Source organism: Mandrillus leucophaeus, unplaced genomic scaffold, assembly GCF_000951045.1.
Source record: "Mandrillus leucophaeus isolate KB7577 unplaced genomic scaffold, Mleu.le_1.0 Scaffold300, whole genome shotgun sequence".
Classification (NCBI taxonomy): domain Eukaryota; kingdom Metazoa; phylum Chordata; class Mammalia; order Primates; family Cercopithecidae; genus Mandrillus; species Mandrillus leucophaeus.
In genome coordinates, this window is record NW_012103144.1 from 2,069,116 (window position 1) to 2,086,201 (window position 17,086).

Sequence of the window (17,086 nt, forward strand, 5' to 3'; positions counted from 1 at the left end):
GGAGGGAAAGAAAGAAAAGAAAAAAGAAAAGAAAAGAAAAGAAAAAGCCCTTCAGCTGAAAGTTGCACTGCCAATTCTCTCTCAAAGCACTGACCCAAAAAGGGGTACCAGCAGAGAGGCTCAGAAGATCTTCTCAGTCCACACCAGGAGACCAGACCTTTCTCAGTGCAGGGAGAAGGATGAGCTGAATGAGGAATACTCACTCATAAGGCAGTTAATCCAGAGGGTGACAGAAACATTACAAATGTGATGCCCTTGAAATGGAACTCCTCTTTGGAGTGTGGAAGCCCAGTCATACACAACCCACTTGGAGCAGGAAGGAAATTGTATTTGAGGATGTTAAAGTCAAGCTAAATTTTATTAAAATTGCCTCAGGAGGCCATTCATCGCCACTTCACTTATCCCACTTTAAAGCCTACTTCCCGACACTCAGATATTTACTTGTGGAGTGATTAAGTTCTCTTTTGTCTTTTCTATGCTTTCATTAGATGCTCTTTTTCTCTTTTTTGCTTACAAAAAGGTAGATTTTTTCAGTCAAATGTCAATATGTCAAACACCAAGTATTCATTCCCTTGCAATGCACAGTGTTTATACTTACATACCCTATTATAACAAATGTAATATTATTTAATTATGCAGCAAACTTACACATAATTGGTGAACCAGGTCTAAAGAATATTCTATACAGGAAGCATACAGTATTCAGCTTAGTTGAGGCCTTTGTTAATATGCAAAGTTGCAGGTGCCACATTAGGGAATTTTGGGGAAAAGGAAATGCAAACTTATTTGGCAGGAAAACAAGAGAAATGATTATATCTTATGGCACTTTTTTGGCTGGACACATTTAGATGCCTCTGTCACACCACCCAGAAGCCATGGTGTTGGGGGCTGAGGCAGGAGCTCCTTTTGCCACAGGAAAAAGGATGAAACCAGAGACATTGTGAGAGGTTGCCCCAAAGTCTTTAGGTTCCCTGAAACCTTAGGTTTTTTTGAACCCATTGTCCAATCTGTTGAAAGTTAAATAATACGTTGTTCAAAATTGCATAGGTAAAGCACAGAATGGCCAAAGGGTCAGAACTACAGCAACAGGTAGGTCCCATTCTCTGCCTTTTCACTCTGCAGCTGGGGATCAAGATCTGTTTATTTGTGCCTTAAATAGGTCAAAGTGAACTTTTTGAAAATATTATTTTGGTAAATAAAAATTCCTGGTCGTGCTAATTATGGCTGTTTTGACCTGTTTCTTTCAGATACCATTGTTCTTATCGCTTCAATAGCAGTTGTTTCTGCAAAAACTCAGGGTAATATTTTTGCCACGTCTGCACTCAGAAGTCTCCGTTTCCTACAGATCCTCCGCATGGTGCGCATGGACCGAAGGGGAGGCACTTGGAAATTACTGGGTTCGGTGGTTTACGCTCACAGTAAGGTAAGATTTGCTCTCTGCGTTTAAAAAACAATTTTTGAAACTTTTTCATTGATTGCTGTAATATTTAATAAACCTATCACAAGCAAACTTAGTCATTGCAGAAATTGGTTAAAACAATTTTGGGACATGATGTGCAATGGATTATTTAAGAGCCATCATAAACATCCAAGAAGTAGTAAAGTGAATAGAATCATCATAGAATTATTTTTTCCTTTTTCAAAGATTTCCCACCTCTAAAAATCTTTCATTCCTTTTATACCTAGGAATTAATCACAGCTTGGTACATAGGATTTTTGGTTCTTATTTTTTCATCTTTCCTTGTCTATCTGGTGGAAAAGGATGCCAATAAAGAGTTTTCTACATATGCAGATGCTCTCTGGTGGGGCACAGTAAGTATACAAATATGTTTTTATTTATTGCATGTTGTGAAATTTTTTTTTTAATACAATGTAATGGTTCCTATGGATGGTCTCAATAAAAATATCCACTTGCAAAAGAGTTATATGGAAAATACATACTACTTATTATTGTCTAAAGGCTTTCCACATCTTTCTGGGCCAACTAAGTTGTCTTGTAAACCATCATTAATATTCCTTGAGTGCTAGATTGTTGCCAAAATTAAAAATACATAAAATATATAAATATATATCATTTTTTAAATGGTGATTAAAAACATTGATAGTTTATCTGTTTGAACTTTGTGGAGCACAAATTTAAATTATCAATTGTTGCATTGATTTTCCACCCTTTAAAAGTTTATCTGGGGTTAAAAAATGAATGAAAGCTGTGAATAAAATTACAGCACAAAGAAATGAAAAAGAAGACTGGTAACCATCTGTGAGATCAGAGATTATAGTCACCTAATTTCAAAACTTTCCTCTTAAAACCTACTTTTTCTTTAAATTGTTATTAAAGGATAATTTTCCAAATAAATAAAGTAAAATCATGATTCTCACAAAGATAGAAAATGAACACATGCTAAACATTCATTTAACTCATTTTTGAAATTTAAGTCATTATTAATGAAGAAACCAGTAAGATGTTAAAACCAGTTCAAAGCACTATCCAAAGAACAGAAACATTTAAAGATCAGGAATATGAAATCAATGTGCAAATAGAGGCAAAACTGGCTCCTTCCGCAGTGTGGGAGGGAAGTCAGTTCAACCTCCACTAGGCAGAATTTATTTACATGTCCATAGGCAAGAATTATTTCGCATTGCTACCAGTTATCAACAACTTACAGAGTTGTAAAATAGCTCAAAGACTATGAAAAGAGCAGAGCCCCGTAAAGTCAGAATCCAAAAACCTGGAAGGGTGTACTCTGAACAACGCAGAGTTTTCCACTGAAGCAAAAATTTTCCCTGCATTGTAAAGAATTTATAAAACAGTCATTGGAACTTGTGCCCTAATAAGAATGTCATGGGATATAGGAGTGACATAAAAAGAAATGTGTAAATTATACATTTATTTTTATTTTATTCCTTTAATGTATTCCAAAGGGGAGTTATATGAAAATAATTATAGCCAAGCATGGTGGCTCACGCCTGTAATCCAAGCACTTTGGGAGGCCAAGGCAGGCCAATTGCTTGAGCTCAGGCGTTTGAGACCAGCCTGGGCAACATGCCAAGACCCCATCTCTACATAAAATACAAAAATTAGCCAGGTGTGGTGGCACGCTCCTGTAGTCCCAGCTGCTTGGGAGGCTGAGGTGAAAGGATCATTTGAACCTGGAAGGTAGATTATAAATGCTTATCTAAAGAATGTCCGTAACATTTTGGTCCAAAAAAACCCTTAAGTTCTCTTTTAAACCACCTTTAGTATTTCTTGAGTTCTGGATTGTTGCCAAAATAGAAATATATCATTTTCTTAAGCTGTGATTTAAACAATGATAAGCTTTTTGTTTGTTTAGTGAAGCACAGATTTAAGTTACCAATTCTTGCATTGTTCCACTACTCATCAAAAACTCATCAGCAAGACCCAGAACACTTGTCAGAGATGAGGAAAATTTGTTAGGGCTGTATTAAGCAGAACTTGTTGTATTTGTTGATTGCACAGCAGCAACAAAATGAATAAAAATCAGAAATACATTCACCTAAAGATTTGAATTTTTTTCTTAGGTTATCTAAGTAAATGTCTACAAGATTATGCCATTGGTTTCAAAGGATTCTGTTGGTTTAATAATGTGGTTTCCGGCTGCTCTTCGCTATTCACAAGCAATAATGGGCATTTTGAAAGAAGAGTGGAAACTTGAAAGAGAGCAGTCATCTGACATTCTTAAAATACTTTTTATATGTAGAGAGCAAATGAAAATCTGTGACTCATGATGGGATAAACTGTAAACTGAGAAAACAGGAGGCTTTTCTTGCCAGTAAGGGGAAGACAGTTTATCATCCCAGCCTTCAAAGCAATGGTTTGAATTCAAGTTTAATTTTGCTTCTCTTGGATAATTCTAATATATTTAACTTACTGAGGCACCCAGGTGCCCCTTTTCCCATTGAGATGCAGTTGTTGGTGAGTTTAGCCTGGCAGCTTATTATCCTTCTTTTTATTAGTCTTCCTTTTCCCCTTATGACGAAAAAGAATTGCTGTATTGTGTGTTAAACAGTGTGTGGGAAACTCTTAATATACCTCTCAGTTAGTCACCAGTTTGTTTCTTTTGCCAGAATAACCCACACAGCAGGTTTTCAAAGGTCATTTCTGTGACTTTCGGGGGAAGAAACATTTTCATTGATTTCCCTTTCAGTTGTGCTAATTTGACTGACATTTAACCCGTACTTAACAGGTTTCTGAATGACCTAATTATGTTTCTATTTTTTAAAAAAAATCTAGTCTTGAATATGAGAGTAAAAATCTTATAAGATGTCAAACTTCGAAGAATTTTTTTAAGGCCTTATTGGTCCATAGCAGGTTTGCTGATATTAACGGACTCATTAATGAAATTGTCTGAAACCTAAAAAGACAGAAAAAGCAAACAAGAGAGCTCATTGTTTCTATTCATTTTAAGAAGAACATATTCTAGATTCCTAGTGGGAAATAAAATAAATTTAGACTATTATACCTTTTATTTATACATTAATCAAGACCTTAGTTTTGATTAATTTGGTTTGAAAATTATGGTTGGGTATTTCTGAGTTAAAATTGCCCATGTTGCACTTAATGGAAACCTTAATAACTATGGAAGTATCCAGAATAAATAAGGAAATGACAGCATCCTAAGTGAGAGTATTTCTAAATGTTACACTGTGATGAAAAAAGGAAATCCCCTATATTAAAAGAACCCACAGTATCAACATTAAGTATCAAAATATAGGTTTTGTTCTACAGATATGCTGCGCCAGTGAATTTTCAATACTCACTATGGAACTGCTTCGGTTAAGATAGTGAGATCTGTCCCCTAGATCAACTTTTGGAGGGCTATCATGGTGGGATCAGTGCTGCTCCAAGCCAGTAACAATTCAAAGAACTGTGATCCCTGAAAGCGGTTTCATATTAGTGAAACTAGCTCATTGAGTAAGTGAAATAGATATAAAAGACCTGGTACCAAGAACATAGCAAGTGCCCAATCAAATATGATAGCTGCTGTTTGTGTAGACATCGTTGCTGTGGAAGTTAAATGAAAGCACCTTTAATACAAAAGGAAGAAAAAAAGACTTATGTGTTTTGATGCAGACCCACAGTTTGAACATAGAAGAGGCTTGGGAACTGGAGGTTGTGATGAAAAGATATCCTGGGTTCTGATGTGGCAACTAAAGTTGCATTGATGGCAGAAAATGGAAAAGGGAAGTAGCTCCAGTAGCTGAGGCACTGGGAGCTACTGGAAAAGGGGATCTTCTGATTGCTGGTGGAGCTCCATTTATTTTCGTTTTCTATTGTTATTGTTCTCATTTTTGGTTGTTCCAGATTTCTTCTGAAATAATTTAAGAGTGGGTTTCCCTGGAGTTATTTTCTGTTATTAAATCCTTCCTGTTATTATGTTTCTCCTTTTGATCTGCTTTAGATTTATTCTGAAATAACTTCAGATCAGGTTTTCCTGAAGTAATTTTTCCTGATAATAACCTCTTCTTGAAGGCCAGTTTGTCCTCCTTCTATTTACTGCTGTTACTGTGATGAAGATAGTGTTGTGGGGTTTTATTTTTAAAAGATGCATACAGCAGCAGATAGTATAAATCTACTCTTGAGTAAGCATCTGAATACAGACTTCACCTAAGACCCTGTGCTTGAAGTGAGTATTTCAGGGATGTAGAAGAATTTTATGTCAGCCAGAGTTAGTCTGAGAATTCATGCAGAAAAATCTTACAGTCTTTCTAGAAGCAAACCATATGGATGGTTCTATGTATATAGTATACTGTGCACTCAACATGTACATCCCAAATATATGCCTTGAGTTTCATCCTCCTGTAAAATCTAAGAGTAAGAAATTGTGTAAATTTTTGGAATAAACACGGATACTCTTGTCCTGATAGTACCAGGACCCTTCAGAGAATCAACTCTTCTTACATTGGGTTTACCATTACCAAACGTTTCTACAACATCATCTAAGCTGATGTTTCCTGAATTAATGCTGGCATGTTAAAGTTAAAATTACTTCTTGCTACCAATGCATTATCTGATGGTATCAAAACTTTACTTGGCCGTGAAAGGAATAACACACTGGCTCCTAACTATTCAAGATTATTATCAGTTACCAAGCAAAAATGGAGACACACATACCCCAGCCTCTACCCACCAAAACATTCAAACTATTATGAATATCTACAAGTTCCATGCCAACCTATTGGCATGGATTTGTGAAGTAGATTATCATACGCCTCTTTGGGGGAACTCTTTCTTAATGAGAATCTAAAGTAGCATTGATGACAGAGTATTTCTTCAATGATGTTATCTCACACATGCCTCTGGGCACTTTTTATCAGTTATTATTATTCTATCGGCATTGAGCACATGCTGTTTTGTAAAGAATAGAAAAATTGGGGTCAAGAGACCTGGGTTCTGGCCCTAACATTATGATTTCATGGAGGTGTGTTATTAAGCAGTCATTAACATCTCTGTAAAATTGAGATATCCTCCAAACACAAAGTTGCTATCTGTATAAAATGAGACTAGGACATGTAGATGTGCTTTATCAAGCACTAGGTAAATGGTAGTCATTACTGTTGTTACACCACCGTCCGAAAAAACAAGATGGAATGCTAGTGCCGAGCTACCTGCCACAGCGGAACCCAAATTTTATGATGCCATCACCGCAGGAGATTCTGTTTGAAGATGTACCTACTAGTTCTGACATACTAGTTCAAGGCAACTAAATTTCAAAATTGACTGCACAATTTCTATGACCACCTACTATCTGATACTAGGTGAATCACCTTTCCTTAAAAGACTCCTTTATGGGCTGGGCACTGTGGCTCAGGCCAGTAATCCCAGCACTTTGGGAGGCTGAGGCGAGTGGATCACTTGAGGTCAAGAGTTGGAGGCCAATCTGGCCAGGGTGGTGAAACCCCGTCTCTACTAAAAATACAAAAATTAGTTGGGCATGGTGGCACGTATATAGTATACATGCCTTACATTGGGTTTACCATTACAAAATGTTTCTACAACATCATCTAAGCTGATGTTTCCTGAATTAATGCTGGCATATTAAAGTTAATAATTAATTCTTACTGCCAATGCATTATGGCAAAGCAACCAAGTAGCCATCACAGAAGTTTCAAGTAAGTAGTTCCAGCTACTTGGGAGGCTGAGGCAGGAGAATTGCTTGAATCGGGGAGGCGGAGGTTGCAGTGAGCCAAGATCATCCCACTGCACTCCAGCCTGGGTGATAGAGTGAGACCTTGCCTCAAAAAAAAAAAAAAAAAAAAAAATTCCCTTACAGAGAATTATACCGTGCCATGGAAATCTACCAACAGTATATTGTTCACATGAACACATTAGCTATAAACTAATGTACATAGGTATACTAGAAACATAATTGTATCTTCAAAATCAGGTCAATAAACATTTGTTGATTTGTTGCCTGAAAGAAAGAAGGATTTAAATCTCCTGATTTGGAATTCATTGTGCTATTGAAAAGAAAAAACACTTTAGCCTAACCAGTGTCTTAAATTATAATTTGACCATAGCCTCAGCCATCTCATTAAAAAAAAAAAAAATCAAGAAAGTCTGGACCAGAGTTTTCATTTGTTTTTCAGTATTATTTCTGAGGAAGAATTCTTGAATGCTAAACACAGAAAGGTGCCCCCACTCCACCTCAGATTTTGCTAACATAATTACAACTTTATGCCAACATTTCCAAACCACAGATTTTCAGAACGTATTTTCTTTCACCTGCGTGACTGTATTTGAGCATAGGAAACATAAGGGCCAAAATATATCTAAGCTGTTTCTATCTGCAAGACACGTTCAAGTAAATGGTCCAACTGAAGAGATGGCACAAAATACCAGGGATTCCTGAGGCCAGCTGTGGGGAGGTAGCAGGGCAAAGCAGGCCATCCCTGCCCAGAGCCTCATCCATCTTGTTACCCTGCAGCCTGAAAAGGCAGCTGCCAGCTTCTACCTCAGGTCAAGAATTGTGGCAAGAAATGGCAGCTTATCACTTAAGGAGAAGACTACTCTGCCTAGAACTTTACTGAAAGAGATGGTGGGCATTTTTGTCACTTATAATTTATTTTTTAATTTTAAAAAGTAAATTCAAAACTTCATGACCTTACCTATGATATTATAAAGATTATACTCAAAAGTCATGAGTATGAGTCACAGATTTTTGTAATAAAAATGTAATCTATCCAGTGCATGTTCACCAGCACATCTCTTACAAGCTCTGGAATGAGGCAAAAAATGGAATTATGTCCAATATCGCGACGTAAAGGTCCATCTCTCCTATTCTCCTGCTTCTTATCTCTTACACACACGTATATGTAAGCAAAATGTCATGCTTACGTGTGTGGGAAATCAAAGCTCACAAAACACTATTTAGTTTACTTGCCCACTTATGTAAATATTGTATTTGTTTTAGAATAGAGTAGAAGCTCTCAGAACTTATTTCCTCTTCACTGACTGGCCAGATTAACCAACACTCCTAACTCCCACAAAACATACTGAGGCTTGCAGAACACGAAATGATCTTTAGTATCCACAGAATTCTGTTCTTAACATTGTTTGAATGCTTGCAAAGAGTCAGCATGTTCATTACCAAACTTTTTTTTTTTTTTTTTTTGAGACAAGGTCTCACTCTGTCACATAGGTTGCAGTGCAGTGGTGCGATTATGGCTCGCTGCAGCCTCAACCTCCCAGGTTCAAGCAGCCCTCCCGCCTCAGCCTCCTGAGTATCTGGGACCCCAGGCACGTACCACCATGCCCAGCTAATTTTTTACTAATTTTTTGAAGAAAGGGGGTCTCACCATGTTGCCCAGGCTGGTCTCAAACTCCTGGGTTCAAGCAGTCTGTCTGCCTTGGCCTTCCAAAGTGCTGGGATTACAGGCGTGAGCCACTGCACCCATCCCATTCCCAAACCTTTTTATGCCAGTTGTATTTGTAATTATAATGGCATGGTTTAATTTTATATTATTGCATAAACTGATGACATATGGTACAGAAAGAAAGATGGATGGTTTATGAAAATAGAATGCTTTAGAAAAGCTTGATAAATGCAAAATATAAATATACTAAAATACTAAAAATACTTTAAAATCAGGGGTGAACACACAACTATGTGGGGGAAAAAAATCTTAAATATCTAGGACTCTGTCCTCAGATAGCTCCCACAAAAGTTGAGTTTATGCACCACTAAAAAAAAAAATGTAATTTTAAAAAATACTAAAATTAAGGAAAGTAAATGATGCATTATGAGTGAGATTTATGCAAAAAAAGATAAGGCAGAACCCCAATTGCAGAACACATTCTTCATCAAGAACATTACATTTATGTGCTTTAGGCTAAAATAAAATATGCAACACGTAAGTCTCTTTGTGATTATCTGCATTAGTCAAATTTCTGACTAAGCAACCAAGTAGCCATCATAGACGTTCCAATTAAGAAGACTTCTGTGTATTCTCATGCATTAATATATAATATCAAAAAATTATCTCACCCACAGAGAATAACAAGACTCTCTCATAAGAACATTTATTTTACATTGATTCAACTGCTTTATGGTTCTACTAATTCCCTTGCAACACATTTGCTATGCAGAGTAAAAGTCTGATGTATTGTGATTCACTTTTAACACTGTATATATTAGAAGAGAATTAAATGCTTTGACTCAGGAAGTATCAAAAATATATTAGTACAAAAAGAACCCATTAACCGACCACACTTTAGTTCTTTCTGTCATCCCAAACCCACCCAATCCCTGTCATCCCCACCCACCCAGCCCATATGTAGTCGTGAAGCATCCTCATGGTTCACCCAAGATGAACAGAGTCACTGGGTTTGATTCCAGCACCATCACCCATGGGGCTCAACCCTTGCACCCTAATGCCATATGCACATGTAGAACTGGCAGAGAATTACACAACAAAGGGAGTGGAGTGTGATGGAAGTATCTTCAAGGGAGCAACTAAATTATTTATTTAATGTTGGATTCCCAGTCTAAAGACAGTATAAAAAGAGTGTCTTATTTATTTGTTTTCCATTATAGCAGTAATCCATTTTTTCCAAAATCAGCTCTGGCTCTTTAAGTTCATTCGGCCCACATTACTGTGTTAACTGTATACCATAAGTAATAATAGCCACCTGCCCTTGCCTGGGAGTCACTGAGGTACGCAGTTTGTAAGCATCTGCAATACAGAGATGATGAGATACAATCAAATAAGTCATCTTTCCATGCCGTGCCATCAGGATGCTGCTGGGTTCTTGAAGATCTCTGAGGAGTGTTTCTAGAAAACGGACTCATCACCAATTCAATTGTGAAGTCTAGGTGTGATTTCCGCCAAGCCCCTAAAGATCACATATGCAGCCTCTCCAGGTTCTCTGAAATATGCTGCTATTCCAGAATCTCCCCAGTTGTTCTGAAGAACTGGTGCTTTTGGGTTCTTGTGTGGGCCTGCCTTTCTCTGACCCTGAACCTAAATGAAACTAATCGTTACTGGGTTCTACCAGTGAAAAGAGTCACAACATTTTTGGAAGGCAGAAAGAGGTTTGTTATTTAGCACAAGCATGGGAGAATAAGCACCAAGAGCGCTTCTGCTACTCAGTCCATGTACAAAGGATCAGCTGATAAACATTAGCAGGGCCTCCCAAGTGCTAGGAAAAGAAAAGAAACATAATGTAGTTGTACAGTTCCAAGGAGACTCACCGGTACTTCAAGGGCAGCTTGACCTGAAAGTCAAAAAATATCAATGAGTGTCTATGCAGTGCTCATCTAAAGATGGTTTTATCAAATGTAGCTGGTCCTTGACTTAGAATGTCAAAGCCAGAGTAAGCAGATGGGTCAGGGTAAATACCTGGAGAAGATTCACATCGTTTTATTGTAAGCACACCTTAAAGGATTCATAATTTTATGTCTGGTGCTACCTTTCTGTTCACATCATGAAGCCCCGGTGTCCTCTTTGCCTCCACAGAAGGGAAATGATGCATGTACTCTCCAGGCAAGAAACAAAGAAAACCCACACCAACTCCCTCTCTGGCATAGAGGGGGACAAAACTGCCACCCTGTTGCCAGATCCTTCCCAAACCTAAGCTGGCAACAAAAGGCCCCTAGGCTTTCAACCAGGAAACATCCCTGGCTCCTTTGAAATCAGAGTGGAGAAAGTTATTGAGGCTGGGGGTTCAGTTGCTGGCTATTCAGGTCCCTTGCACTCAGTGAAATGTGATCATCCTGGAAGCCTGAACTAGAGTGTAGGGAGAAAGTGGGCAGAGTCTTCGCTCACCCCCAGAGGAACTCCAGAGTGCTGTTCTCAGATTTCACAACCTTCTATTCACCCCCACAAACCACCCCTGTAGGAGAAAGGGGCAACCCTAAATTCAGAATGAAAGAAAGTAGGCACTCTTTTCTACTCAGGATGAAACACTGAGCACATTGTCACTTGGCCGTGTCCCATTCTTTAGAGTCAGAGTCAGTGGTTTAAAACCCACTCTGAGAGCACTGGGCCAAGCAAATGTATTATTGGAATGAAAAGCAAAGCAAACCATGAAATGTAACGTTTTTGCTGTAACCAAACCATGAAAGTTCTTCTTCAGTCTATTGTTATTAATAAACCAAAGTAAAAAGATTAAGCTATTTTTTGGAAAAAGTAGAGTAGATTAATATCTGTCCCACATATATAAAGATTAAGAATAAAATTGACCTGGGAATTTTTTTCTGCATTCTCAAGGAATTCTTTTGAGAATCCCATATTAATACTGCTGGTAACATTAGATTAATTTGGCTCCTGTAAAGTCCTACTACAAATTCCCTCTCTCTGACATTGGATGAGCTCTTCCAACCAGCAGACCTCTTATTAACCTGTCCTTGACCCCTTCTCAGACCTTCACAGCCCATGTCTTTTTGCCTATTCCAAGCCTCTGACTCCCCACACATGATCGCACCTTCTCCTTGTCTATAATTGAAAGGACGGACGTAAGCATTCCTAATCCTTCCCTCCACTCATACTGAGGCCACATCATACCCCCACCGTGGAAGCACTGTCCTTTCACACTGCCTGGGCTAACCCCTCCAACTGTGCCCTTAACCTGATTCCTTTTTGGGTACTTTACCTCATCAGGAAGCCGCCCCCGCTTCCCTCTTCGGTCTCACCCTGTCTGCAAACATGCACAAGTACATCCTGGAAAGCCTCCTCTCAAGTCAGAGATTCCTGGGAGTTCTTGTCCTCTGCATCTCACTCCAGTTGTTGCCAATGTTTTGAAAGTATTATTCATTTATTTACTAAATATTTAGTGAGTTTCTCTCACTTTGTGGCAAGCATTATGCTAGATGTTAGGGAAATAAAGAGTAAACTGAGGTTCCACTTTCTAGTTAAGGAAATAAGAATCCCTACCCAAAGAAAAATACAACACACTATCACTCATGTTAATGTTATTAAGAAACAAGGAGCTGAAATAAAGAGTAATCAGAGACCCTACTGAAGATAGGTAGAGAAGGCCTCTTCAGTGAGGAACTATTTTGGATAAGACCTGAAGGATGAAAAGGAGCCCTTGGAAGAGTGAGGAAAATGGCAATTCCAGCTGAGGGAACAGCTTGCGCAAAGGCCCTGAGGTAGAAAGATCCTGGCTTGTTTGAGGAGCCGAAAGGCCACTGTCATTAAAGTGCAGTGAGCAAGGGTAAAATCAAGATGATCTTAGGTAGGCGGAGACGGCTTAATTAGTAGCTTAGAATTTATTTGGAATTCAACAGCTAGCCATTGAAGGATTTTTAGATGGAAATAAGAAAATGATACCCCTTGCAGGTATATGAAGAAGGAACTAGAGGAAAGCAAAAGCAAAAGCAGAGAGAGCAATTAAGAGGCTACTGTAGCAGCCTGGTCTACCATGGTGGCAGCAAAGACAGAGTAAGGGGGGTGAATTTGCAAAAACTTAAGGAGATGGAATCAACAGGACTTGCTGATAGATTCTGTGGGGGGAGTGAGGGAAAATGAATAATTAGGATGATTCTGAGGCTTCTGACATGAGCAAGTGGATAGATTTGTGGAGCTCTTGGTTAAGACAGGAAGGAATATATGTGGTAGAAATAAGAGTTCTGTTTTAGATACATTAAGTTTAAATGACTATGTGACATCTAAATGGAACTGTCAACTGCAGATATGTGAATTGGGAACTCAGAAAAGTGTCCTGGCCTAGAGGTATAAATTTGGCATATTTAGCATAAAAGTGGCATTTAAATCTATGAGAACATTTAAGATCACCTGGAAAGAGAAAAAAAAAGAGGGGATAGAAAAGAAAGGAAAGTCTAAGAAGAATACAATCTTTAAAAGAAGAAAAAGACCTAGAACAAAACCTTAAAAATCCAGTGTCCAAAGGTTGAAAAGGGTAAGAGGAGCCACAGAAAAAGAGCCACCAAGGATATAAAGAGAAAATCCTGAAAGTGAAGAGAAGAGTGCTTCCAGAAAGGGGTGGCCAGCTGAGCTGAATGCTTCTGAGAGGTCTGGCATCATAGAGTTTGTCTCCTTCTTTATTATTTCTGCTTCCGAATTCTTCCCCCTCTTTCAAAGCTCAGGTAAGGTGGCATGACCAGAACAAACACTTTCTCAGTGATTGCCAGTGACCACCTGTCTCCACCATATTCAGTCTCTTTTCTCAATGCTCCTTGTCCTTGTTTTCTTTTTCTTTTTCTTTTTCTTTTTCTTTTTTTTTTTTTTTTTCCAGATGGAGTTTTGCTCTTGTTGTCCAGGCTGGAGTGCAGTGGTGTGATCTGGGCTCACTGCAACCTCCACCTCCTAGGTTCAATCAGTTCTCCTGCCTCACCCTCCTGAGTAGCTGGGATTACAGGCATGCACCACCACACCTGGCTAGTTTTATATTTTTAGTGGAGATGGAGTTTCACCATGTTGGCCAGGCTGGTCTCAAACTCCTGGCCTCAGGTGATCCACCTGCCTCAGCCTCCCAAACTGCTGAGACTACGGGCATGAGCAACCGTGCGCAGCCTCATTGTCCTTGTTTTCTATTAGGCTGTGACATCAGGGATTACCTGTTCTTTTGTGAAACTCCCCATTCTCTATTGAGTTTCCATTTACATAACCCTTTCCCAATTGTTCTACTTTTGAAAAACTTGAAAACCATGATATCCAAAGAAATTCTTCTCTGACTTTCCTTTTCCTTCCATTCCTTAAATGTCTGTGTTTCTTGAGGTGTCCCTGGACCCCTTCTGTGTACCTTTTGTAATCTCAGTTATGCACATAGCTTTAACAATCACCCTGTTACTGATTCTAAAACCCAGATTTCATGCCAAACCAAATTTCTCTCTCAGTACTCAAGCTCTCATTCTCAGTTTCCTGCTAGACATTTCTGCATTAGTCATACTGACATTTGAAAAACCATTATTTGCAAAACTAAACTCTTCACCTTTGCTCCAAAACCTTCTCTTTTTCATTATAATACTTTTATTTATGATGCAACCATCTTCCCACTTGAAATTTTCAAGTCACTGTTGACTTAGTCTTTCCTTTTACCTCAATCAATAAATTTATCCCTATTGAACTTCCTAAACATTTCTCTTTACTCTCCACTCTCACAGCGTCTTAACTGGTCTCTGCACCTCTCATTTCTTCCTATTTCAATCTCTCCTGTACATTTGCTGCCATAATTTCAGTTTCTAAAAGCACCACTCTGATCACATTATGTACTTTGCTTACAAAAACCTTCCATCAGTATTTCTGGGCTGCAAAACAAGAGAGCAGAATCCTTATCCCACCCATAGGGCTTTCATTCCTTTATTCGGTAAATGTATATTGAGTGACTACTGTATGCCAATCACTGTACAAGGTGCTTGGATTCAGCAGTAAGATAAAGTCCCAACCCACGTGTAATTTACTTTCTAGTTGGGAAGGCAAACAATAAACAATTTAATCAATATACAATATCATTTCAGGTATTGATACATTCTGTGAATAAAGATGAACAGAATAAGGATTTAGGAAACGGTTGGGGAGTAGCCTTTTTTGTTGTTGTTGATTTCCATGGGGTTTTGTTTTGTCTTTATGAGAAAATGACTGTTATTATTATACAGTGTTCCCCAGTGATTATTTTTCTGTAAGTTATTGGGGAACAGGTGGTTTTTGGTTACATGAGTAAGTTCTTTTGTGGTGATTTGTGAGATTTTGGTGCACCCATCACCCAAGCAGTATACACTGCACCCTATTGGTAGTCTTTTATCCCTCGCCTCCTTCTCATCCTTTCACCCTGAGTCTCCAAAGTTCATTGTGACATTCTTATGCCTTTGCATCCTCATAGCTTAGTTTCCACCTATGAGTGAGAACATAGGATGTTTGGTTTTCCATTCCTGAGTTACTTTGCTTAGAGTAATAGTCTCCAATCTCATCCAGGTGGCTGCAAATGCCATTAATTCATTCCTCTTTATGACTGAGTAGTATTCCATCATGTGTCTATAAATATATATATTTATACAGTTTCTTTATCCACTCATTGATTGATGGGCATTTGGGTTGGTTACATGTTTTTGCAGTTGTGAATTGTGCTGCTATAAACATGAATGTGCAAGTGTCTTTTTCATATAATGACTTCTTTTCGTCTGGGTAGATACTCAATAGTGAGATTGCTGGATCAAATGGTAGTTCTACTTTTAGTTCTTTAAGGAATCTCCACACTGTTTTCTATAGTGGTTGTGCTAGTTTACATTCCCACCAGCAGTGTAGATGTGTTCCCTGTTCACCGCATCTCCACCAACATCTACCGTTTTTCCACTTTTTTATTATGGCCATTTTTGCAGGACTAAGGTGGTATCACATAGTGGTTTTGATTTGCATTTCCCTGATCATTAGTGATGTTGAGCATTTTTTCATGTGTCTTGGTCATTCGTATATCATTTTTTGAGAATTGGCTATTCATGTCCTTAGCCCACTTTTTGATGGAATTGTTTGTTCTTGTTGATTTGTTTGAGTTCATTGTAGATTCTGGATATTCATCCTTTGTCAAATGTATAGATTGTGAAGATTTTCTCCCACTCTGTAAGTTGTCTGTTTACTCTGCTGTTTCTTTTGCCATGCAAAAGCTCTTTAGCTTAATTAAGTACCAGCAATTTATCTTTGTTTTTATTGCATTTGCTTTTGGGTTCTTAGTGTTGAAATCCTTGCCTTACTCAATGTATAGAAGGGTTTCTCCAATGTTATCTTCTAGAGTTGTTATAGTTTCAGGCTTTATATTTAAGTCCTTAATCCACCTGCAATTGATTCTTGTATATGGTGAGAGATGAGGATCTAGTTTAATTCTCCTACATGTGGCTAACCAATTATCCCAGCACCATTTGTTGAAAAGGGTGTCCTTCACTTCTCAAAAGAAGACATTTATACAGCCAACAAAATTATGAAAAAATGCTCATCGTCACTGGTCATCAGAGAAATGCAAATCAAAACCACAATGAGATACCATCTAAAGCCAGTTAAATGTCGATCATTAAAGAGTCAGGAAACAACAGATGCTGGAGAAGATGTGGAGAAATAGGAACACTTTTACACAGTTGGTTGGAGTGTAAATTAGTTCAACCATTGTGGAAGATGGTGTGGCAACTCCTCAAGGATCTAGAACTAGAAATACCATTTGACCCAGCAATCCCGTTACTGGGTATATACCCAAAGGATTATAAATCATTCTACTATAAAGACACATGCACATGTATGTGTTATTGCAGCACTGTTCACAATAGTAAAGTCTTGGAACCAACCCAAATGCCCATCAATGATAGACTGGATAAAGAAAATGTGGCACATATGCACCAAGGAATACTATGCAGCCATAAAAAAGGATGAGTTCATGTCCTTTGCAGGGACATGGATGAAACTGGAAAACATCATTCTCAGCAAAGTAACACAAGAAGACAAAAATCAAACACCACATTTTCTCACTCGTAAGTGGGAGGTGAACAATGAGAACACATGGACACGGGAGGGAAACGTCACACACCAGGGCCTGTTGGGGGGTAGGGGGCTGGGGGAGGGATAGCATTAGGAGAAATACCTAATGTAAATGACAAGTTGATGGGTGCAGCAAACCAACATGGCA

General features: G+C 38.4%; 1 protein-coding gene across 3 annotated transcripts in view; it reads left to right on the forward strand.

Moving 5' to 3' along the window:
- The window catches only part of KCNQ5 (potassium channel, voltage gated KQT-like subfamily Q, member 5), a 565,034-nt gene that overhangs the window by 434,328 nt on the left and 113,620 nt on the right, over positions 1-17,086 (forward strand). For all 3 annotated transcript variants that reach the window (XM_011987106.1, XM_011987105.1, XM_011987104.1), the window contains 2 exons: positions 1,248-1,423; positions 1,687-1,812. In XM_011987106.1, the coding sequence (XP_011842496.1) occupies positions 1,355-1,423; positions 1,687-1,812 (195 nt within the window). In that variant the 5' untranslated portion in view covers positions 1,248-1,354. The remainder of the gene's footprint in view (positions 1-1,247; positions 1,424-1,686; positions 1,813-17,086) is intronic.